The sequence below is a fragment of the Petromyzon marinus genome, chromosome 60 (assembly GCF_048934315.1).
Source record: "Petromyzon marinus isolate PM22_M1 ecotype Great Lakes invasive population chromosome 60, UKy_Petmar_22M1.pri1.0, whole genome shotgun sequence".
Taxonomy (NCBI): domain Eukaryota; kingdom Metazoa; phylum Chordata; class Hyperoartia; order Petromyzontiformes; family Petromyzontidae; genus Petromyzon; species Petromyzon marinus.
The window spans coordinates 5,830,431-5,855,998 of NC_133726.1; the positions used below are offsets into that span (position 1 = coordinate 5,830,431).

At 50.1% G+C, this 25,568-nt stretch overlaps 1 protein-coding gene across 3 annotated transcripts; it reads left to right on the plus strand.

The window, feature by feature from the left end:
- Positions 1–1,681: 1,681 nt before the first annotated feature.
- Positions 1,682–22,524, plus strand: CDK5RAP1 (CDK5RAP1 mitochondrial tRNA methylthiotransferase). 3 transcript variants are annotated; one of them, XR_004404856.2, is made up of 14 exons: positions 1,682–2,123; positions 3,365–3,468; positions 4,523–4,557; positions 4,746–4,849; positions 5,444–5,654; positions 5,985–6,105; positions 6,690–6,956; positions 7,941–8,038; positions 9,042–9,097; positions 9,723–9,853; positions 10,375–10,524; positions 13,209–13,349; positions 20,196–20,374; positions 22,267–22,524. XR_004404856.2 is itself a non-coding variant. In XM_032976597.2 (14 exons), exons 1-13 carry the CDS (start codon positions 1,811–1,813, stop codon positions 20,310–20,312), a joined length of 1,848 nt encoding a protein of 615 aa, XP_032832488.2. In that variant the 5' UTR covers positions 1,682–1,810; the 3' UTR covers positions 20,313–20,340; positions 22,267–22,524. The 3 variants fall into 3 exon arrangements, 2 of the variants coding, with proteins under 2 accessions (XP_032832488.2, XP_032832489.2); XM_032976597.2 differs by having other exon boundaries at positions 20,196–20,340; XM_032976598.2 differs by having other exon boundaries at positions 20,196–20,314.
- Positions 22,525–25,568: the final 3,044 nt, after the last annotated feature.

Genomic DNA, 25,568 nt, shown 5'->3' on the forward strand with positions numbered 1-25,568 from the left:
TAATTGCAACAACAATCAGCATCATCAGGTAACAGCCAGAGTTGCATGATGATGCTGGTTGTTGTTACTGGCGAAACGTCGTAAACGTCCTACTCGAATTGTTAATGTTGCTGTGGGTTTGCTCTCCAACACACCGGTGTGCTTTACTAGTAACGAATTGGAATGTTTTGTTATATAATTACAATACCATCCCCCCTCTAAGCCTCAAAACACTGCACCGAATTGGATTAAATGATGACGTCACCCTGCTGCTCCTCTATTTAAGACCGGGAGCAAGTGGAAGGCTTTACCATTCTGGCAAATTGCCCGATGATGCTGGATGTAATTACCAGCGAAACGTCGTACTCAAAATAGTTTTGGTAAATGATGTTGTTTCACTCTTCAACACACCGGTATAGGCTAAAGTAATGAACTATTTGTCTTTTGTAAAACGTGACACATGTATTTACTGTTTGGCTGTGTCGGATGGTGGAGGGTTACGACACATTTATAAATAACACGATCTAACCCCAAAAACCTTTATTATGGCATGTTTTGTTTACGTGATAAACCGAAATAATTGGCTTTCGGGCAGTGGCGGGTTTATCGACACATTTATATTTTTTTTAATTTAAAGCTTTCGTGACTGCAGGGATTCATATTATTGGTTCTTTCGGTAAAGTCACGTAGAAGGGAAACAATAAAAATATATAAAACAATATATTTTAAAATTATTTTATTGTTTCCCTTCTACGTGACTTTACCGAAAGAACCAAGAATATGACACATTGATATTTACGCGATTTAACCCAAAAACAATCGATTGTGCTGTTCGCGAGCAGCAGCACCCATGAAGGTCGACACGGAATACGAAGGTGGTGGATGGCCAGCACCACGCCCGACCGCCTTTGTTACCCCAGTGGCGATGTTCAGAAAAATAAGTTAATTTATCAGGGGGCTTTGCCTGGCAGGATGGGGATGGTTTAGTTCTATTTGTATGTGTTTGGGTGATTTGTTTACATTCCGTGTACTTTGTTGTTGTAACGTTCTTCACCCGCTCCAACTGAACATCAGTGAAAAAAAAGAGCTTTTCAGCTCATCGGATTCCTACAACAATAATTAAATCAATATTCTGAATTTCAAGACAGATGCGTACCGTACCAATATGGCCGACTTTGAAATTCGATGACGTCAGGAGCCCCCTCCATCCCTCCCCCCTCCATCCCCCCCTCGATCGACCCCTTCATCCTCCCCTCCATCCCTCCATATCCTCGCCCCCCTCCATATCCCCGCCCCCCTCCATATCCCCGCCCCCCTCCATATCCCCGCCCCCCCTCCATATCCCCGCCCCCCTCCATATCCCCGCCCCCCTCCATATCCCCGCCCCCCTCCATATCCCCCCCTCCATATCCCCCCCTCCATATCCCCGCCCCCCTCCATATCCCCGCCCCCCCTCCATATCCCCGCCCCCTCCATATCCCCGCCCCCCTCCATATCCCCGCCCCCTCCATATCCCCGCCCCCCCTCCATATCCCCGCCCCCCCTCCATATCCCCGCCCCCTCTCTCTCCATATCCCCGCCCCCTCCATATCCCCGCCCCCCTCCATATCCCCGCCCCTCTCTCCCAATATCCCCGCCCCTCTCTCTCCATATCCCCGCCCCCCTCCATATCCCCGCCCCCTCCATATCCCCGCCCCCCCTCCATATCCCCGCCCCCCCCCCTCCATATCCCTCCACCCCCTGACCGGTCTCGCTCCACGTGCGGGCTTTTGGAGGGCGACGGGGGCGAGGTCGCTGCTGTCACCCACCGCACCGTCCGCCTCCGGGCCCCATGGCCAACCTGTGCCGCTCCGTGCGGGCCCTCCTCGCGCGGGCCCACGCTGCCCGCCCACGCGGCCCGGAGTTGTGCACAGCCGCGACGCCGCACGAGCACCAGCACGACCACCACGACCACGCCCGGCCTGGTGTCTCTGCCCGAGACGGTGCGGGGAAGCCGGCACGGCGGCTAGGCGAGGGTCCTTCGCTGCGGGACTTTGTACAGGCGTCCGTAGAGGGCGGTGGGGCAGACGAGGTGGACGAGGAGGATGAGGACCTCACGCCGCCTTACCTGAGACCCGACGCTCTGTGGGGACACGGTCGCAAGGGTGAGCTGGGAGAAAGACGTCAGCTGTTTCACAATCTGAAAGCTGTTGTTTTTACAGTGGAGGAATCCGATGAGCTGTAAAGCTCTTTTTTCACATGTCCAGTTGGGTCGGGTAAGAACTTTACAACAAACAATACAAAGGCATGATAGGAGTGCAAAGTACACGGAAGGTGAACAAATCACCCAAACGCATACTAAAATAAAACTAAACCATCCCCATCCTACCAGGCAATGCTCGCTGCGGTAGTAATTTATTTTTCAGAAGCGACTTGGCCACAAATGATAACTCAGCAAAGTGGCCCCAATCATTTGGATATTTATAGCAGAAGAAATTATAAATTCATGCGAACCCATGAGGCTTAACCACTTCAATCTTTATCCGTCTCTGCGAGTAATACTGACGCACTAAACGCGCACTAGAGGGCGGGAGGGATGCTTCGTGTAATCTCACAACTCTGCGTTTCTAATTTAGTGGGAGCATAGAAGTACGGTACAGGAAAACGTGATGTTTTGCGACACCCTTTGCCGACCACAACGCAGCACAGCTCTGCATCTGGCGTGCATTTTGGTAGTCACTCTTATAAACATTTATCCAAGCCCAAACCTGTTGAGCCTCCACGATCTTATGATGTGGGGCGTATTCCAGATTGTTTGATTGTCAAGCCTTGTGCCGCAAAATTGGGCTCCACGGTGGCTAGGAGTTGTTAACTACCTCGCCTGGTACACAGGAGGTCGTGGGTTCGATCCAGACCTAGACGCCTGCTGTATATCTGGAGTTTGTGTCTCTCCCCGTGGTCCTGTGGATTTTTCTCCGGGTCCTCCGGTTTTTCCCTCCACATTTAACATTCCGCATGCAATTGGAGTATTTGGCTGCTATCAATTTTTACACGGTAAGCCACTTCGTTGAGCTATCTTTTGTGGCCAGGTTGCTTCTTAAAAAGAGCTAGAGAGCTCGGTGGGACTTACCAGGTAAAATAAAAAAGTTTCGTTTAATTTTGGATTAGTAGTGAATATCCGAACCGACCTGGGCCTTAAATGAGTACCTGTTGCAGTGTATACATTTCAGCACAGGGAAGACAAAGGCCACCGGATATGGTACAGGCCGTTCCACCCCATCGTGGGTTGTCGCAACCTTCATAGGTGCTCCTTAACAGAACATGCCCCAACAGCCCGTGCGAGTTCACACAGGGCATCTTTGTCTCTTTCTTTCTTTGTGTGCCTCTGTGTTGTCTCCGTGCGAAGTTTACTTCGAGACGTACGGATGCCAGATGAACACGAGCGACACTGAGATCGCGTGGGCCATCCTGCAGAAGCAAGGCTACTTCCGAACAGACAACCTGGCAGAGGCACAGCTAGCTATCCGCACAGCACACACACTGCCCACCACCGCACGCACAGCACTGCGAGATTGCCTGGTTTGCGGAACTGCGTGCCCATGATTATTGGAAAGTCTGAAGAAGGTGAAAGCTTGTCTTCGGCAGCAACTAGTGGACTGCGCTTTGAACCAGAGTACGGTACTGGAGTCTGATCCCTGGCCACGGCCGCCATCCGAACCGGTCACAGTGCTGCAGCACCTTCACAAAGCTACACTGACCAGCATGGAGGAAGTATGGTCGCTGAACCCCGTGAACGGCACGGTGTAGGGAGGCGTTTTGTCAAAGACTGGATTCACAGAAGATGTCAATTATTGTAATTTTTTGCCATATTTTCCGGATTATAAGATGCTCCGGAAAGTAAGACGCGCCCCAAACTCGTGCCCGGTGTCAATAATGTTTGACTAAATTGGCCACACATGCCTGTCAGATTTTAAGACTCCATCCCCAACTTTTTATTTAAACTATAGGGGAAAAAATTGCATCGCATAATCCATAGGTTGAAGTATATTTTATTTGCCGGCTATCGCCAGATATTCAGATGGCAGAAGCCCTCCTCCTCCTACCGTTCCATCATGCCACACAATGCCGGATCACACACACCACACGAGCCTTAAAATATCAGGGACCATTGCTGCTGCCCCATCCGCTGCACAGGGCACATCCTGCACCCTCGCATTTTCATAAGTTTAGCCCTTTTGTCGTATGGCTTTTAAGCAACATTTTGAAAACGACACTGGCGTGCGTACTGCAAATATTAATGAATGGTTAGACGACACTGATTATGTTTATGTGACACTGCTGAAGCCTCTTACCTGGTGAGGCTGCCTAATTGGTGAAGCCGTCCGTGTGTGGGTTTTCTCCGAGGACTTCATGTTCCTCTGACACAAAAGGAAAACTATTCAAAGTTGACAGGGACACTCAAAAGCAGAGCTCTCCTGCTGTCCAGGCAAAATGTATTGAAACACATTGAGACTGTCATGGGTAAGTGGTGGAAATGTTGTAATTCTTTGCTGTTGCCTTCCAGGCGGATGTCATCTTGGCAGTAACGTGTGCCATCAGGTGACCTTCACTCCCGCTCACCGCCTCGTCTCTTCTTTCCGTGTTTGCTAATCCAGGGGCGGGGGACATTTTCTGTGCTGAGGTTCCGATATTACAAACGGAATAAAATTTGTGGCGGGGTGGGGAAAACACCACACCGTCACGATCGTTGGACTGACACATGAGTGCTTGTCGCTCCCAACGTGTAGGGACAAGGCGGAGCAGACGGTGTGGCGCCGGGTGGAGCGATTCCGCCACCTCAAGCGTGAGCGGCAGAAACGCGGAGGGGCGGCCCTGCAGATCGGCATTCTGGGTACAGGCCGCATTCAATACAATTCAGATTAAGACATTTTAAACCTAATCTCAAGTAAAGCAAAATGACAAAATGAATTTTTTGTCGATTTTCCTGAAGCTGCTTAATGCACTTTCAAGGGAAACATCAAATCACAATTGCTTAATTTGGTTGAGAGTTCTTTATCGGTGAACTTGCACAACAGCAATAATTGCCACGTTAAGCGCTTGTGTGCATGGCCAAACCCAAACATCTGTAATGAATCAATATTTTGCTGTGAAAACCTACAATTTACAAACCGCGGCCAGTAAATTTGAGTATCTATGACTAAGCACGGTGTTAAGGAAGCCTCATGACGTAGGAATTATGTCATTGCATTACAGCATGACATCATTGCATTACGGCATGACATCATTGTATTGCGTGGCGTCTTTGCTGGGTAGGAGAACCGTAAGTCAGCCATTCGCAACGTTACCAAGACCAAGAGCTGCGCACCTGAAGAAGAAAACTTATGAAAAAGAGCTACATAGCTCAGTGGGCCTACCTGGTGTGTGTAAAACATTTAAAAAATGTAATTTGTAATCGGTCCGCGCGGTAACGACGTGCGGCGTGCAGGCTGCATGGCGGAGCGGCTGAAGCGCGACATCTTGGATCGCGAGCGGGCGGTTGACGTCGTGGCCGGGCCCGATGCCTACCGCGGCCTGCCTCACCTGCTGGCACGTGCCCGCTCCCACCAGGAGGCCATCGACGTGGCGCTGTCGGTCGACGAGACGTACGCCGACGTCGTACCCCTCCGCGCCGACCCCAGCGCGCCTTCCGCCTTCGTGTAAGCCTCCGCTGCCGCCAAAATAGATCCCTGGAGCGATGAAATCGGCTCCCGTGCAGTTGCTCGATTGGATCGTTCGCGACGGCTTGGAGAGGCCTTCATCCATCCAGCGGTGGATTGATCATGGCCGGTGATGGTGATGAGGATGAATGGGGCGTAGAGCACAGTGTACCCGCCGTTGTGCCACGTCTGCCCAGTCCTGCGCGTCACGGAATTTAGAGGACACGCTGCACATGGTAGACCACTTCAGAAGGACATTGGTGAATTCTTCCGTGCTCATCTATAACACACTGCTGCCCCTTTCACCACTCCCCATGCCCCCGCCCCTAGCTCGGTGATGCGTGGCTGTAACAACATGTGCACCTACTGCATCGTCCCGTTCACCCGCGGACGGGAGCGGAGCCGCCCCCTGGCGTCCGTGCTGGCCGAGGTTGGGGTGCTTCTCCAGCAGGTGGGTCCTGGTGGGAGCCACAGATGACGGCCCAGTCCTCTAAGTTGTATTCCAGCCTTTGGCTGCCACTCCCATCATTAGTCTTGACCACCAACCATCGGCCCTTGTAGCGACGCGTCCTGTCCATGCGGCACTTTTATGGATGGTCAACACGATGTTTCTCACTTGCGTGCGTTCCCTAGTCCCTGCGTGATTCTTTGTACACTTTTTAGATGTCCATGTGTCTGATCCACATGTCCTATCAATGGCAGGTAATATGCACTGACAGCACCACTGCTATATGATAAATGGGAGTAAAGATCGTTATTTCAATTACAAAACGTTTAGAAAGGTTATTGCTCTCTTACATATTTTCTGGTTGTGATTCGGCGCGATGGCCATCATTTCGCTTCGCATGCCCGGGAGCTTATTTTAGGAACTGAAAAAAGTAAAAAGAACTGAAATAATTCGCCGGCACGTGGCTCGTAACGACGGACATCGTCCTGCACGGCGCGCCGTCCAAACCAGGAAACGCTTTTGGCGAGCTACAACGCAGCGCGGCCGCAAGTTTTACCCGAGGTCCGTCCTTCGCCACCCCCTCACAGGGCGTCAAGGAGGTCGTTCTCCTGGGTCAGAACGTCAACAGCTACTGCGACACCTCCCAGCCGGCCGCGGGCACCCCCCCGGAGGGCCCCCCCGACGGCGGGCCCTCGGCGCTGAGCCGGGGATTTGGCTCCGTGTGCCGCCGCCTCACCCCCGCGCCGGACCGGAGGGAGGTGCGGTTTGCCGAGCTGCTGGCCGCGGTCTCGGAGCTGGACCCCGAGATGAGGGTGCGCTTCACGTCGCCGCACCCCAAGGACTTCCCCGACGAGGTGCGTGCGTGTGTGTGTGAGTGCGTGTGGGTTTGAGTGTGTATAGTACGAGTGTGTGTAGGTCCGCGTGTGTGGATGCGTGTGTGTGGGTGCGAGTGTTTGTAGGTTCGTGTGTGTGTGTGTGTGGGTTTGAGTGTGTATAGTGAGAGTGTGTGTCGGTGAGCGTGTCTAGTTGAGCGTGTCTAGGTGAGCGTGTCTAGTTGAGTGTCTAGGTGCGCGTGCGTATGGTAGTATCGCGGTTAGCGCACTGCGCTACGAACCCGGCGACCCGAGTTAGATTCCCGCTCCCGGCCAACACCAGTGACGATTATCTGAACCAGCCCTGGGCCTTCCCTAAGTCGACTCGGCCTCAAATGAGTACCTGGTGCAGTGTGTAAATATGGTTAGCGCACTGCGCTACGAACCCGGCGACCCGAGTTAGATTCCCGCTCCCGGCCAACACCAGTGACGATTATCTGAACCAGCCCTGGGCCTTCCCTAAGTCGACTCGGCCTCAAATGAGTACCTGGTGCAGTGTGTAAATATGACCACTAGAGAGACGAGGGCGGCCGTGCGTGGTGCTGGCCACCCAACCCCGTCGTGTGCCGTGCCGGCTTTCATAGGTGCTCGCTGACTGCACTTGCTCCAACAATCTGTTAAGGCTATAGAAGGGATCTTCCCCTTTGTGATGTCTAGTGTAGCAGTTAGCGTACTGCACTACGAACCCGGCGACCTGACTTCAATTCCCTCTCACAGTCGGCATCGGCAAGGAGTAACTGAATCTGTCATGGGCCTCCCCGAGGTCAATCTGTCTTAAATGAGTAAGGCGCGGTGTGTAAACAGCACTGGGTAGACGAAGCAGCCCGGGCGTGGTGCTAACCATTCATCCCCTTGTTTGCAGTGCCGGTCTTAATAGGTGCTTGCTGACAGCACTTTCCCCAACGGTCTTTTAAAGGCTATGGGGTGGTCGGGGGCGATCTGTGTATTTTTTTTGTGCGTGCGCAGGTGCTACAGGTGATCAGGGAGAGACCAAACATCTGCAAGCAGATCCACCTGCCGGCTCAGAGCGGCAGCTCCAGCGTGCTGGCCCGCATGGGCCGAGGGTAAGGTTGGGGTCTGGGCCGGGAGGTCACGGGCCGGGAAGTCACGGGCCGAGAGGTCACGGGCCGGGAGGTCACGGGCGGTACCGCTGTACGTCGTACGATATAAGGTCCACATTCATTGTTCCGTCCGTTGGGCAAAGTGTCGTCTTCGTGATTATCATTGGCTCATATTTTGTCAGGAAAATATATCTCGTCAAAATATTTAGGAAATAAACTTAATAATTAAGGATTCTAAATAAATAGCTACGATTTTTTATATCAGTGCGCAGGATAGAGACCCTTTTCGGTGCATATGTGTGTGTGTGTGTGCGTGTGTGGGGAGCGGTAGTCCAGTGGTTAACACGCTGTGCTACGAACTCGGTGACCCGCTCACGGTCAACACCAGTGACGATTATCTGAATTGGTCCTGGGCCTCCCCTAGGTTGACTCAGCCTCAAATCAGTACCTGGTGCAGTGTGTAAACATCGCCACCGAGGAGAAAAAGGCGGCCGGGCGTGGTGTTGGCCACCCACTCCCTTTTGTGCCATCCCGGCCTGCATAGGTGCTACTCGTTAACAGAACTTGCCCCAACAGTCTGATTGCATGTATACTGTTTAACACGTAGGCTTTCGCGACCAATATTATTAATAATAAAGGTTTTTGGGTTAGATCGCGTTATTTATAAATGTGTCGTAACCCTCCACCACCCGACACGGCCAGTCAGCAAAAAAAAGTGTCACGTTGACAAAAGACAAATCATTCACTACTTTAGCCCACCGGTGTGTTGAAGAGTGAATCCACAACACACTGGTGGGCTAAAGTAGTGAATTATTTGTCTTTTGTCAACGTGACACTTTTTTGCTGATTGGCCGTGTCGGTTGGTGGAGGGTTACGATGCATGTATACTGTATGGGCAAAAGAAAACTGACACACAAAATCAGTTAAGAAATTAGTTTTCTATTTAGAGAGATTTGACGAGGTTATACGGGGGGGGTCTTTGTCTTTGTGCGTGCGAGTCCCATAGGCACACGCGAGAGGCCTACATGGAGTTGGTGCATCACATCCGAGACATGATCCCAGGTGCGCCCTTGACCAATCAAAAGATATAAATCTTGCCTCTCAGAGTTAACCAATGGAGAGGATTGAGTTGTCATTGGTCCCTCTGTCATCGGCCAATCGGAGCTTAGAGCATTGACTGTGTCCGAGATTTTGACCAATGCTGGAGTGACATCGTAACTGGGCCTTTAGTATTGACCGATAGAAGTCTTGTCAGCTGCGCTGACCAATTGGTGGGTATTAATCGACTACATTTCTGTTGTCCGTGACTCAGGATCAGAATATTTATTTAGACTGGAGGAGGAATCCGACGGGCTATGAAGCTCTTTTTCACAGATGTCCAGTCGGGGCGGGTCAGAAAGTTACACCAACAAACAGTAGGTGTGTAAAGTGTTGGAAAGGGGTAAACAAGTCACTCAACATAAAATACTCTTGACGCCTTGGAAAATGGCGATGGCCCCCCGCACATATCCCGCCTCCCGAAGGCTGGAAACCCTCCACAAGCCATGCCCATCGTGACAAGGCTGATGACTCCAATGACATCACCGAGCCCCGCCCATCACCTCCCATCCAACGGCACGTGGTGGTATAAGGTGGGGGCGGGGGGGGAGGCGCTCACTCAGCGCGTGCCGTCGCGTCTCCCCGGCAGGCGTGAGTCTGAGCAGCGACTTCATCGCGGGCTTCTGCGACGAGACGGAGAGCGATCACGAGGACTCGCTGTCGCTCATCCGCGCCGTGGGCTACGACACCGCCTTCCTGTTCGCTTACAGCATGCGCAAGGTCCGCTCGCCCAACCACCCGGCGCCCCCCTGCCCACCCCCCTCCTCAACCCCCCTGCACCCCCCCACCCCGCCTACACGCCCCTGCACCCCCCCCCCCCTGCCCGCGCCCGCACACCCCACGGAGACACGCGCCTCCTCGTTTGTAATGAATCCGAGTCGATGCACTGGCCACGGGCGTGTGTGCGATAGTGTAGCGGTTAGCGCTACGCTGCGCTATGAACCTGGCCACCCGGGTTCGATTCCCGCTCACGGCCAACACCAGTGACGATTATCTGAACCGGTCCCGGGCCTCCCCTAGGTCGACTCAGCCTCAAATGAGTACCTGGTGCGGTGTGTAAGCATTGCCACTAGGGAGACAAAGGCGGTCGGGCGTGGTGCTGGCCACCCACCCCCTCGTGTGCCGTGTCGGCCTTCATAGGTGCTCGCTAAACAGCACTTGCCCCTACAGTCTGTTAAGGCTATATGGGGGATCTTTGTTTTCTTTGTTGTCCCCGTGCAACACGTGCGTGCGTGGAACAGAAGACGCGTGCGTCCCACCGCCTGCGGGACGACGTTCCGCCCTCCGTGAAGCAGCGGCGCCTCTCCGAGCTCATCGCCGCCTTCCGAGAGTCGGCCTCCGACCTCAACGCTGCCAGGGTCGGCTCCACCCAGCTTGTGCTCGTTGAGGGGGTGAGTCAGGGGCCGGTCAACGTATCGCTCGACAACCAGAGTTGGGCAATCGAACTCGGGTTACCGGGCTGCTAGTGCAGCGCGCTAATCACTGCACCCCCCCCCCCCCCCCCTCTCTCTCTGTGTCCAAAACCAAAATGTCATGGTTGGTTGTTTTTCTTTTCAAAAGCAAACACGTGTTTTTTTTGGGTGATTGACACTGCTAGCATATTACCAGCACCACACCTCTTGAACAACCTCCCCCCCCCCTACCCCCCGAAGCAATCCGCACACTCGGCTCCGTCCCTGGAATCATGTCGTCACAACTCGACAACGTAAGAGCATGTTGAACTTCTTTCGCGCCATACGTAGCCAACCACGCCTCGTCGCAGGTGCATTTGCACACAGCAACTAACTCGCAACCACAACTTTCTTGAGTTGTTCTGTCTACACTTGAAACAGCTGTAGATGTTTTTTTAAACATGTACATAGGTTATTTTCTCATTGTTGACAATCTTTCAAATTTTACGTCTTGAGCGTCGACGTGACGACGGTGCTTCGAGTTAAATAGATTCTCGAGAGTAAGATTTGACGTGACGTCTGCGAGGGATCTGGAATGTCGCCCGCCGGCAATGGGCCGCGTCAAAGCGACGCAAGTGCAGCTCAGCGATCGCGCAACTGCCGTGTAATGGACTGTACAGGGACTGAAACAGAAAAGAGCAAATGATGCGGAGCGATTATTGATCGGCTGGGATTGGGTGCCACAATTCTACAGTACTTGTTCTCTCATAACTGTGTGTGTGTGTGTGAGACGGTCCCTTTTATTTTTTTTACTATGTGCTGCCCACTTTGGCGTAGGGCAGGGGTGGGCAAATCTTTTTGACTCGCGGGCCACAGTGGGTTCTAAAATTTGACAGAGGGGCCGGGCCAGGAACAGATGGATGGAGTGTTTGTGTGAACTAATATAAATGACATGTAAAAATAATTATATGAAAGGATTTGGCCTTTAACAGGTAGCAAAGGATTTATTTGCAAGGCAATTTAACAAATTGCACGAACATGAACAATACAAAAACATGTTGTAACTCCCGGTCAAAGTGCGCCATCTAATGGGGAAATGGGGGCATTACAGGAGAAGGGGAAAATTTTATTTAATAATAATATTTGGACAAATTTTCATTTAATGCTTTCCTGACTGCAGTAATTCATATTCTCAGCTCTTTCGGTAAAGTCACGTTGAAGGGAAACAATATAATAATATAATATATATAAAACAATAAAAATTCTCACGACGTTTCGACCATAACACAAACGGTCGTTTTGAGCGTCGACGTGACGACGTTTGTGTTATGGTCGAAACGTCGTGAGAATTTTTATTGTTTTATATATTTTTTATTATTTTATTGTTTCCCTTCAACGCGACTTTACCAAAAGAACTAAGAATATGAATATTTGGACAAGTTCGGCAGGCCGGATTAAAAAGCCCAACAGGCCGTATACGGCCCGGGGGCCGTACTTTGCCCATGTCTGGCGTAGGGGTTATTACAGTTTAATGCATCTGTTGTCTCCTATATTTAGAATCGTCATGCGAGGAGGGAGTATTTGACTGCTTTAAAATCCAACACGATATACGCCAAATGTTGATTTAAAGCTTTCGTGACTGCAGGGATTCGTATTCTTGGTTCTTTCGGTAAAGTCACCACGTAGAAGGGAAACAATAAAATAATAAAAATATAAAACAATACAATTCTCACGACGTTTCGACTGCAACACAAGCAATACGATATACGCCACTTCGTTGAGCGATCATTTGTGGCCAGGTCGCTTCTGAAAAAGAGCTGTATTACTCAGTGGACCTTACCTTGTGAAATAAAATGTAGTTTATAGTTTTTTTTAGTTTTATTCCTTTGGCTCGGTGCTGTAAGACCGTGTGATTACCGACGGTCAGATCATGAAATAAAACAGGCGTGTTAAGATGTTCAAACACCAAATAAACACCTATTGCAAGGCATCAAGTCTGCATTAACCGCACACGCTGGTGGTAAAACATGCAAACGAACATGCAAATGAACATGCAAACAAATTTGCTTTTGTGCAGTCATGGGTGAGCGGGCTGAGACCATCAACTCGCCACACTTGAAAGCCCGGTTTTAACCACAGATGGTGGAAATCTGGGTTCTAACCCAGGATCTCAGCGGTGCCGGATCTGCGCTCTGACCTCTGCGCCACCCTGCTACCCTGTCGTACATGTTGGCTGGGTTCCATCTCTGACTGTAGATTTTTTTTACTGTCATGCGAGAAAGATTACTCTGTGACGGGGGGCGGGTGGGAAAGTGAAACCTGTGGCCTTGCCGACAGGTACCGGTTGAAGGTCAGAATCAGAATATTTCATTAACACTGGAGGAATCCGATGAGCTGCAAAGTTATTTTTCACAGATGTCCAGTCCACCTCCGAATGGAAACTCCCGATTAGCGCGGTCGGCCGGCCATGCACGGCGCGAAAGAAGTTCAAACATACATGCAGAGCGTTTCCGCTTGGCAAACCATGGCAGGTGCGGATAGCTTATGCACAAGTGGAAAATTGAAAACTTTCTAGGAGTCTGCGACCGTGGTCATCGATACAACGTTCCCCCCCCCGCGGAGTGGCTCCTTGGAGCGAGCGGGAGTCGAACCCGTAGCTGATGACGGCGCGTGACCCCCGACAGGCGAGCCGGCGGTCCCAGCTCGAGCTGTCCGGGCGGACGGACGGGAACGCTCGCGTGGTGTTCCCTGACGTGCTGCTGCCCGACGGCGCCGGTTCCCCGGCTCTCGCATCCGCGCGGCGCGGAGACTACGTCGCCGTGAAGGTGGGAGCCGTTACGTCTACCCTCTCTGCTACCGTCCCCCCTAGTCCTCTCTCATCTGCACTCTCCGACCCTCTCCTGCACTTTCCCGCTACACTCGTCAACCCTCTGCTACCGTCCACTCTCTACCCTCTCCTCTCTACACTCTCCTGCACTCTACACCCACCATCTCCACTACTCTCTCCTCTACACTCTCCACCTACCCTTCCCTACGCTCCTCTCTCCTACACTCCTCTTGACAAGTGTTTTTTTAGGGTAGGTGTGGGGAGCCTACGGCCTGGCCCGTGACTTCATTCCACATGCCCCCACTGCAAGCATCTTAGGCTCGCTAATCGGGTACTAGAGGGGGGCGGCGGGGGGGGGGGGTATTATCTTGGACCTGACAACAACACTGCCTTTTCTAAATGTAGCCCCGCGCTCAGTCACTTATGTCACTGCGTGGGCCACTTGATGTCACGGTAGTGACCCGGGTCGTGTGTCATTAATGCGTGTGGCCCCCACGGCAAAATCTTTTATTCATATCGATATATATAATTATATTTGCCTCTAAGTGAGGAATAGATTCACCACCCCTGCTGTCTAGGGGTTTAGTGTTCGGCACTCTTGTGGTGTCGGCGCTCACCAGAGCACGGCAGTGATTATTTTCTCGCCCCGTTTTTAATTCATACGTAACAAGAAAACTCGTTTCTTCAGAACTGCTTTTTGTAATAATAGGGTTTTTCCCCTTTTTTATGGCAACAAAACTGAAACCTTTTTACGAGGATTCATTTCTGCATTAACCACAATACCTGCAGTCAAAATGCAAACAAAAAACATACTATGTTGATATATGCATTGCCCTTGAAACTGATTGGTCCACACCAAGGGACGGCTTTCTTTTGAGCCTCGACCCAATTGGTGCTCGACCAGATGACGCCAGAAGGCGTACAGCTCAAAGACAATGCACTATCAAAGTAATGAGGGCTCGGGGTGAGCATCTACATCATTAGACCTCCTTTTGCCAGTACCAAAATGTAATAATAGGGTTTTTCCCCTTTTTTATGGCAACAAAACTGAAACCTTTTTACAAGGATTCATGTCTGCATTAACCACAATACCTGCAGTCAAATGCAAACAAAAAACATACGATGATAATATATGCATTGCCCTTGAAACTGATTGGTCCACACCAAGGGACGGCTTTCTTTTGAGCCTCGACCCAATTGGTGCTCGACCAGATGAACTGCTTTTTGTGTTTTAGTTTTTTTTTCCTTCCCGCTCGCACCTCCGGTTGACACGGTTGGCTACGTACGGTGGGAAAGAAGTTCAACGTACATACATACAAGGATATATATAAGGGACGAAACAGGTGGACTTCTCCACAAATCTGGCTGTCAGAGCAAGTTGTAATTGCTGGCGAAATGTCGTACTCAGATTGTAAATGTTGTGGCTTGGCTCTCCAACACACCGGTGTGCTGTACTAGTATACTCTACTATACACTACTATACACTACACTATACACTACACACTACTATACACTACATTATACACGAGTGCTGTACTAGTGACGAATTGGCAAGTTCTATTTACGTGACAACTCTTACTAGTTGGCTGTGTCAGGTGGTGGCGGGTTTAATGACACATTTATATATTTACGCGATCTAACCCAAAAATGGTCGCGAAAGCCGACGTGTTATACATACAAGAAGTTGGGCCACTGGCGAGGCGCGCAAAGCATTGTGGGCAGCTTCCCAGAATTCCCTGCAACCTATGCATGATTAATCGAAGCAAGGAGCTTACTTTACCCGCTTAAACTTGTCCCGCCAACCCCTAACTGAAGTTAATTTGCTTTTTGAAAGTTCAGCCTGCTTCATCAGTGACTGTGCTTGCGGTCACAGTGCCTCTGGCAAGTGTGGGTTTGCTGCACATGTCAATCCGTAAAAGATGTCATTCCTGACTTACAGTACCGCGGTGTTTACAAATTGAGTTGTACCTGCAGTGACCGCTATATAGGGGAGCCGAAACGACATATTTCTGACCTAATTCGTGAGCACAAATCAGATTTGAAACACGGCAGAACGAATTCTTCGGCCGTGGCTGATTATTGTTTCTCCGATACCAAAGTACTATGCAAACCTCCCGGTTATTACCAAAGATTTGTCCATGAAGCCATCCAGATATACAAACATAGACACAACTGCAACCGAGAAGATGGTTTTAAATTGAGCAACCATTGGAAAGATGTCATAAACCAAGTCAAACTTTAGCTGCCTTATAATGGTACAGCCTTTCCATTTAGCTCGCGCAGTGAACCTCCGCATCCCCCGAACCCCCTGCAGCATAACAAAAGGCGGCTTAACTTAGCCCCCCCCCACCCACGTCCCTGCCTGGCTCCTCCCCCCCCCTTAACCTGTATATAATCTCGGGTGTCTCAGAGCTCCTCACTTGATGCAGCTTTTTTGCTGTGACTGTTCCACCTGAAGACGGAAGCTTGTGTTGCCTCCGAAACGTCGTGATTTAATTTAGTTTTCATTTATTTTATTTTACCTACGTGACTTTACCGAAAAAAAAACCCAAAGAGTATGAATCCTTGCGGTCACGAAAGCTTCAAATCTAGAATTAAATAAATACCGTCAGGATTACGGTGCGTTTGGCTGCAGGGTCGTGTTTAGACTGGTTTGCGGTGTTACGCTACAAGTTTCCCGCGGGCAGCCGGGGCGACGTCATCGCTTAGCTGTTCCAGTCACCTGCAGGGGTCTCTTCCCCTCTCCGCTGCTCTCTCTCTTTCCTCTCCCCCCCTCCCCTTTACCCCCCCGGGCCGTAGTCAGCGAAGCAGAATCGCTGACTACGGGAGGGTCTCGCAGTCCCGCCGCTGGCTCCGACTCCCCGCCGGCAAACGCATTGTTTAACCCAACAAAGAAATGCTCGCGGCAAAAGAATAATGGCAGGCTGTCGCGAACAATGGTCGACGGCGATAAAAAGTGATCTTGTCCACCCGCCGATTTCCGGCGACTAACAAAACAGCGTTGTGTACGTACGTGCGTACGTACGTACGAATGTTGAACTTCGTTCACGCCGCGTACGTAGCCAACTGCGCTAATGGACAGTGCGGGCGAAGGACAACAAACTAAACACAAAAGTCAGGTCCTAAAGAAATGAGTTTTCAATCCAGATTTCAGAGTGTGCAGCTCCAGTGACTTCCGCATATCGGAAGGGAAGAGCGTCATAGCCGCAGAAGCGGCGCATCGGAAAGCGCCGTGCGATGCGGTGACCACCGCCTTCGTTCGATGGCTGAGACAAAAGCCGCTGCTGCTGCTGCTGCTGCGAGGATAACCGGAGTTGGTGTGATGGTGATGGTTCACAACTCCTTGTGACGACATCAGCGAGGCATTGTGGCTCGTTTGTCGCGAGCACTTTGTGTGCGCAATGAGCGCGACCCCTTGCGACGTATTAGTTCGGCGACCCGAGGGCAATGCAGCTCGGCGTGCACCGGACGGGCGTGTGGTGTGCGCGCACGTGATTAATTTGGCAGCGCGTGTTTCCAGAGCGTCGAAGCTCCGTGGGCGACTGCGATGTCGCGTCTGGTGTGGTGCCGCAGCGTCGCCCGCAGATATCATTCTGGTGGCTTCCACCAGATGTTCGGTCTGACGAGTTTTCTCGGCTTCACTCGGAGCCCGCTTTAAAACACACACAAAATATATCCTTTAAGGTCTTTTCCTCAATATTTGTATTTACCCTCGGGAGATTAAATTTTATTTTGTGGGGTGTTTTTATCACTCGCCTGTGTGCTTTTATTACGTCCCTATTGCTTTTTTTTTTCCTCATGCATTTTATTTCTGTTCTTGCCCATACATGTACAGCACTCTCTGACTTCCGGGTGGAAGGTGCTGTCATCGTGCGAAGCGTTATTATCGTGGATTCACATTTGCGTTTTGCTCCTTCCTGGCAATGTTCCCACCCATGTTGCAATGCGCCTCGCTGGCCGCCGTTTCTCAACCCGTTCCTGTTACGATGCTGGCTACTCGTAAACACTGCCCCACCGCCGCAGCCACACCGTATTCGCTCATCGCTGTCAGAGAGCGAGAGAGAGAAAGAAAGAGAATGACCGAGGCGCAAGGAGGAATCGCAGATGAGCGGGAGAGAAAGGTCGTAGCCACGCGGTGAGGAGCCGGTGTCAAATTGCCGCCAAAGCTCTGCAATCCTCTACATATTAAGGTGTTAGCAGCGGTGAGGAGCCGGTGTCAAATTCCCCCCGAAGCTCTGCAGTCCTCTACATATTAAGGCGTTAGCGGCCGATTAACGAGCGCTTATACATGTGAGCAAACCGGAGCACCCTGAGAAAACCCACGCATGCGAAAGGGGAAAACCGTCTCACGCAGAAGGGACAGATGGAGTCCACACTTGCCGTGCACCGCCTTCTCCTGGCAAGCCAGGGTGCGGCACACCAGCGCTCGTGGGAAGGGAGTTTTGCAACATACGTGTAATCCGCCAACCGTTGCCTCCACGTTTCCGGGTTAAAGGGGTGCTCCACCGCCGTCCTGTCCTGTGGCTGCATCCCAGAGAGCTTCATGGCTCATCGGATTCCTCCATAAAAAAAAATATTCTGATTCAGATTAAATCCAAAGTCCTTCACATCCTGTTTCACCACTCCGATCCGCCTCTCTCCCTAGGTCTGCCTCTGCCATTTGTATAAGTGGTCATTTGTCGCTTTTCACCAATCCACTGCCGGACGACGACATCCCTACTGTGGATTGGTTTTCGGGATTGTTTGACCACGCTGGTCAGGGCGGGTTGGTCAAGTAAAGGGTGCGCCCAGGATCGGCTCGGATACCCCTCGCCCACTGACGTGTTAGCCCTGGCCAGTAATAAACACTCGGGTTGTTGGGTTTCAGATGCATTGCATCACCACTCCACCCTCTTCATTTGCATTATGTTTTATACTTGGATTTTATCTGTACACATGTCCGCGGGCACGAGAAGTCACTGCACATTCTATACATGTGCATGCGCCAAATTGTGCGCTAATACCCAGGTTAAAAAAAAAGATTGCCACGCAGAAGAAGATACAGTGCAGAATTTCCCATAGGTTTCCAAATAGGACTTTGAAATATCTTTGGCGGGCAAGACACAGGTCCCCCATATAGCCTTAACAGGCTGTAGGGACAAGTGCACTTAGCGAGCACCTATGAAGGCCGCCAGCACATGACACGACGGGGTGCGTGGCCAGAACCACGCCCGACCGCCTTTGTTTCCCCATTGGTGATATTTTTACACACTACACCAGGTACTTATTTGAGGCTGAGTCAACCTAGGGGAGGCCTAGGACCGATTCAGATTTTATTTATTTCACCTTTATTTCACCAGGTAACAAAAACCCTTGAAGTAAAAACAACTCTCTTGCGTGGGGAACCTGGCAAGAAGTTAACAAAAATAAATCGCCACACATACACACACAATACGAAAGAGTACAATACCAAACAGGAATCGAACTCGGGTCGCCGGGGTCGTAGCGCAGAGCGCTAACCGCTGCACTACCGTGCTCCACAGTTGGCGGGCAAGCACACATGAACACACACCTTTGGTGTTATCCAATAATAATGCCTACTGCCGGGATGGATGCGCATGTACTCCGGTGAACGGCGACATTCATTCGGGAGACAAGTCTTTTTTTTTACCAAGTTACAGAACCCGATTTATTTTAGTTTTATTTCATGGATGCCACCGACCGCAGAAGGTTCTCTTCTTATTTAGATTTACTGAGCAAGTGTCCCAACGCTGGTATACCGGAATAGGGATAGGGGGAGGTACAAAATGTAAAAAAAGTGGTTTTCTGATTTTTCTAGTTGTCAACACAGACCCAGCTGTGTTTGCACTAAATTGGAGCTCTTAACCTTTCGAGGACATTATTAGAATATTTAGATGAGTTATTCCCCCAGTCACTCGCAATGACCAACTTATGTGGGTAGGTAATAATTAACACAAGAATGCACAGAGGCAAACTCAGATAACTTTAGGATTCCTAGGCTTCATTGTATGTATGTATGTTGAACTTCTTTCGCACCGTACGTAGCCAAGCGTGCTAATCGGAGGTGCGGATATCGATACCTAAGGGGGGGGGGACAAAGCGTGGCCTGGGGGAATATCCCACGGAAGATGTTCGGCTAGACACAATTAACAAACTAAACACATTGTCATTTCCAAACATTGACTGGGCCACAATAAGGTACCTTGACCATGGAATTCCTAGGGCTCAAACTTTAGGAAGCCAGTATCAGGAGTGCCTCAAATATGGTCATATAACCCCCACGACCCATACAGGCATGGGTAGGCCCTCATCCAGCAGTGGATTGACTATAGGGGCTGTAATAAAAAAAGAATATTAATGAGCAGTTTTTCGTTGACTCTCGGCTAGAAGGGAATAACTCAGCAGTACGCGAAACCACAAGACAAGTGGGAAGGCAGCTAGCACCAGTGGCAACAAATTGCCCAAGCTCTGTGGTCCTATACTGGGATGTTTGTCCAACACCCATCAATTAGTGTTTGTACGTGCGGGAGGAAACCGGGGTAACTGGAGAAAACCCACGAGTGCGAGGGGGGTCAGGCTAACACTCGGTCGCCGTGCAAATGTTAACGAACCCCCGCTTGCTGCACTGCCAGTGGATGGCAACCTCGGCGGCCATGGGTATGGGGGAGGGAGTTTCACGAACTTGCGTGGATCCAGCAAACGTCGCCGCCCTCCACAGCGCTGCATTGCAGGCGCGCGTGACAGTGAGCGTGACGGAACGGCGGTGGGGGGGATGGGGCGCAGCCTGGCAGCGTGCGTGACGAGGGAAGAGCACGGACGCAGCGGCTTTTCCTGTCTCTTGCAGATTACATCGTCGAGCTCGCAGAGCCTGAGGGGCACGGCGCTTCACCGCACCACGCTGCGGGAATTCCACGCCACGCCGGATGATGCCCCCTTCCCTCATGGCGGTGGCGGCAAGTGACGGTGCGTAAGAAGTTCAACATACCTACGTACGTCAACCGCACGGAACGTCTTCCAGCAGCGGTGGGGAACCCTTTTACTTTGCCGAGGTTCCGAATAGGGCTTTCAAATTCCTTTGGCGAGACAAAGATCCCCCGTATAGCATTAACAGACTCTTGTGGCAAGTGCTATTAGCGAGCAGCACCGATGAATTTACCAGCAGAACAGACAAAGATCCCCCGTGTAGCCTTAACAGACTTGAGGCAAGTGCTGTTAGCGAGCATCTGACATAGTCGCACGGCACACGAGGGAGTGGGTGGCCAGCACCACGCCCGAACGCCTTTGTCTCCCCAGTGGCAATGATTTTTCACACCACACCAGGTGCTCATTTGAGGCTGAGTCGACCTAAGGGAGGCCCAGATCAGGTTCAGATGAAGGCGGTGTCATCCCCTGCTGCGTTTCCCGGATTATGAGGTTCGTGACAAGAGACGTATTCCTCTGGCAATTCCCAATAAATCACTGACTGTTCAAATTTAGGATTTTCGTGAGTTCCGTGCGTAAAATCTCATCCAATATTAATACAGCAATATCATTTGAGATTGCCTTTACCTCACTTATGCGTTGCCTGGGAGGACAGCGCACACGTGCGCACAACATAAGATACAGACAGACACAAAAGACGGCATTGTTTCCAGGTCAGAAATAGTCCAATTAGTGCGACGAGGGTGCCCGCAGTGACGAATAATTATCGTTTGCGAGCTTTTTCTAAGTGCATGTCCTCGTGGAGAGATGTTAACTATTTCGCCTGGAATACAGCAGGGTCGTGGGTTCACTCCCGTCCCTGACGCCTGTATATTTGGCGTTTGCATGTTCTCGCTCCCGTGGCTCGTGTGGATTTTTCTCCGGGTCCTCCGGTTTTCCCCCCTCCTCCACACTTATAAACAACGTGCGTTTAGAGTATATTTGTCAGCTATACATTTCCACGTGATAAGCCGCTTGGTCGAGCTATCATTTGTGGCCGGGTCACTTCTGAAAAAGAGGCCACGTAGCTCAGTGGGTCTCACCTGGTAAAAAAAAATTAAATTAAATCTTTGGTCGTGTCTGGCCCGTGTGATGGAGGTTCCCCCACCCCTCGGTGGAAAAATGTGCCCAGACTTTGTCCTGGAGGCACGCAACGATTCCGCACAGACTACCTGGCAACGGCAATGCAATGAATCATCGCATTTTGGAGTTGTCTTTGGTTTATGAACTCAATAACCCTTTTTGCATTTTTTTCATCGGTATATTTTCTCATGTTCTTATTTCGTCTAGTTTTGATCCCTCCAATAGCATTATTGCAGCCTCGGCATTTCATAATTTGCTAAAATTATAAATCATTCACGGCATAACAATCGATGTTAATAGGTTAATCATTACGGGCCTGATCTGGACTGAAACACGCCAGTTGAAGCTTGTTTAATGAGAAAAAAATACTTTAAAATCAAGGTTTGGTTCTCCGTCAGTGACTGACGCCATTCCTCCGATTTGGCGTCATAGTGTTGTCGCTAGAGTGCCACAATGACGCACTTGAATGTAATTTCAAGTATTTTTTTAATCACCAACGACGCTTTGGATTGGAGTCAGAACTGGCCAAGACCCACAGCCTAGCTACAATATCCATAAGATAAAATGTCTTTGATTCTGTTCTGGAGAGCATATCTAGAGGGTATATCGGCCTACTCTTTTACATTGGCCAGACATAATGTAACCACACTTTAACCACACCAAATATGGCCTGCCAATCGATGAACTGGTGTACCCATTTATACTGTTGGACAGAGATGGGGGGGAGATTTAGGAAACGTTCCCCATCGGTTCAACAGCCACGCTGGAAAATAGAATCGAACCGGCAACTGCAAGTCCATTGTGCTAACCATTACGTCACGGCAGAATTCACACGTTACATGGATCCCGCATGTTCTTGTTGTATTCCTCAGCGCTGCAAAGCCACAGGCACAGAAGTGCAAGCGCGGGAACGCTCTGCTGCACCACGTGGAGGGGGAGAAACGGTTCGAGCCGTGACTGGATGAAACCCGACGCCGGTGCCGAACTGTGCCCACGGACGTCAGTGGCACAGCATTTTAAATTCGCCGCCCTCTTCAAAGTTGGAAGCTGAGGAGCGCAAGGCACGCGGGCGCGACCCGGGGACTTGTTTGCCAGTCGTTGCGAATAAATATTTATAGTGAGTGGGCGGATGTGCGCATTTTGCCGTGTGTTTATTTTAGGATAATTGTCACAAGAGTCAGGGTGGAGTGGGTTAGCGCACCGCATTATGAATCCGGTGACGCGAGTTTGATTCCTGGCTACGGCCAGCCGCAGTGGCGAGTGATTTATGAACCTAACCGGGGTCCTCCCCTCCCTCCGCCAACCTGCACTGACCAGCGTGACCCAAATGGAAACAATTGGTAAACATAAAAAGGGTCTAATACCGCGAGCAATTATTGAAGGCAGACCTGGATCAAAAACATTCAATGGGCAGATGAGCCAGTTTGAGTTCTATGTGAAATTTTAAACGTAATAGTGTGCGCACTAGCTTGTATATTGACACCTGTCAACCCCTTATCAGTGCCTACATTAGTACAGAACCAATTCAGACCTTATTGCTCACCCCGTGCTTTTATAAATCTCAACGTTCATCTTATAAAGCCCCGTCACAAGGGAGAAACACAAGCAAATAGAGAGAAAAAAATAAAAACATTTGCCCATATTGAAACGGCTGTATGCCTCAATTTGCCTGTTCAAGAAAACAGGTAAACCATATGGGTTGACGGGTACTCTGGCCTCGCACTAAAAGTTATGGGCACACATTTGTGCCGAGAAGAAAGGTCATTGACCGAAACGTCACATTCAATGGATAGCTTATTGACGAGAATCTTGAAAGGTTTTCTTGTGCATTACTGAGTTACCGAACACATTCAAACGTAAGTATTGTTTAACACGTCGGCTTTGGCAACCATAATGCAGGTTTTTTTTGGGTCTGACCCAAAAAACCTGTATTACGGACTTATTGATGGAGTTGGCCAAACATCCCAGAATAGGACAACGGAGCTTGAGTAATTGTTGGGTTAGATCACATAATCTAACCCCAAAATCTCTTATGGGTAAAGGGCCGTCCATAAATGACGTCCCGCGATTTTGGACGTATTTTGCCCCCCCCACCCTCAAATATGACGTCACAAAAATAAACTCATTGTGCGTATTTAATGTGGCGCTGCACTCTGATGTTGTAGGAGAAAACATTGATTAAAAACTCTATTTAATTAAGTAGAACGTGTCTATATGTTGTCTATATAGACACAAAACCGAAGATATATATACAGACACAGATACAACAGGGGATACAGAGAGAAACGTGGGAGCACACTAAATCAAACAAGGTTTAGCAAAATTTGGAAACCATATAACGCAACACAGACGGTCGGTCAAAACACAGACCATGCGTCAATTGTGTTTTGACCGACCGTCTGTGTTGCGTTATATGGTTTCCAAATTTTGCTAAACCTTGTTTGATTTAGTGTGCTCCCCCCGTCCATCTCCCTCTGTATCCCCTGTTGTATCTGTGTCTGTATATATCTCTGCGGTTTTGTGTCTCCTCTCTTTCGTAAATTTAGCTCTTCTGTACCTGATGATGATTGCTTGTGTTGCAATCGAAACGTCGTACGCTATTATGTAATTTTATTATTTCTTATTTCTACGTGACTTTACCTAAAAAAAAACAAAGAATGAATCAGTCGTTCTACTTCACTTGTTGCTCCCAATCTTTAGTAATCTGCGTTGACCAGCGTGGTGAGGTATGGTCAAACAACCACCAAGACCCGCACGGCGTGGCGAGGTCCTCATCCAGCAGTGGATTCGACTAAAAGGGCTGTACGTGGGCATGGAGGAATGCGATTTAAGAGTTTTTGTTTGTTAAGTAGACCTTTACACTTAAACACTGTGACTGTTTTGAAATGTCATCGACTAAAATAGTGGCTGACACAGCACAGTCAGTGCACACCCTCCCTCCGTTCAATTGCATTTTTTTTGGCAGCGGTGGAAATTCCACATTCCAGTGGACAGTCTCGCCGAGTTTGAATATCTCTTGGGGGGTGGGGTCGAGACAATCGCGACGCCATATTGGGTGGGGGTTGTCAGAGCTCCCCGATTGAAAATGCCGAGACAACTTCCCTGCATAAGATGGCCGTCAATCCACGGACGTGAACGTCAAGACGTCCCTACGCAAGATGGCCATGTCACTCCACGGACGTGAACACCGAGACAACTTCCCTACGTAAGATGGCTATCCCACTCCACGTAAGTGAACACCCGAGACAACTTCCCTACGTAAGATGGCCACTCTACGGACAAGGACCCCCTCAACGCTACGCAGCTCTTTGTGCTGTTCCCAATGTGCCTCTTGAAGGCGAAACGAATCGCAGAGGTTTTATTTATCATTATCGCCGCCGCTTCTCCACCTCGGCACGGTGCGAACTCACCGAGCGACGCGCTCCCCCTCACCAAATCTACAAGAGGAAAAAAACTCGTTTCTATGGAAACGCATATGACACTCATCCCCGCGATTAACACATCACCACTGGGGAGACAAAGACGGCCGGGACGTGGGTGCTCGTCACCCCCAACCCACCGAATCAATACTCTTTGGTTCTTTCGGTAAAGTCACGTAGGTAGATTAAAATTAATTGAAATAAAACAAATCAAGACGTTTCGATTGCAACACAAGCAATCATCATCAGGTGGGAAAACCACAGCAATAATTTTGTTGTTGTAGTTACATCGGAGAAACCAAACATGTCTCGGACCGCATTCGTGAACACAAAGCAGACATAAAACACGGTAGGACCAACACCTCGGCCGTGGCAGATCACTGTTATAATTCAGTAGGCTCACATGACATTGACTTCTCCAAGACAGAGGTTCTCTGCAAGCCATCTGGCTACCATGAGAGATTCGTTCACGAGGCTATCCACGTGTACAAACACAGAGACAATTTCAACCGAGAAGATGGATTCTGGCTTAGCAATCATTGGAAGGATTTGATAAACCATTTCGGGGTCTTAATTGATTGCTCACGCTTACGGTGGCTTTCAGACCACATCCATTAATTTTTCCTCTCCCCCCCTACTCTTTTCCGAACATAGATGGACTCGTCCATCTGAACAAACTGTCAAATCGCTCTCCGTGGTGCTGACGTTAACAAATAACCGCCACTTTTTAAAAACAATTCTTGCCGTGGGTTTCA

Bases quoted from the DNA above. Each gene is read 5' to 3' on its own strand.
- CDK5RAP1 (XM_032976597.2), top strand. From the start codon at position 1,811: ATGGCCAACCTGTGCCGCTCCGTGCGGGCCCTCCTCGCGCGGGCCCAC. The intron at 6,106-6,689 runs GTGGGTCCTGGT...ACCCCCTCACAG, and splicing joins TTGGGGTGCTTCTCCAGCAG to GGCGTCAAGGAGGTCGTTCT. The intron at 8,039-9,041 runs GTAAGGTTGGGG...CGAGTCCCATAG, and splicing joins CTGGCCCGCATGGGCCGAGG to GCACACGCGAGAGGCCTACA.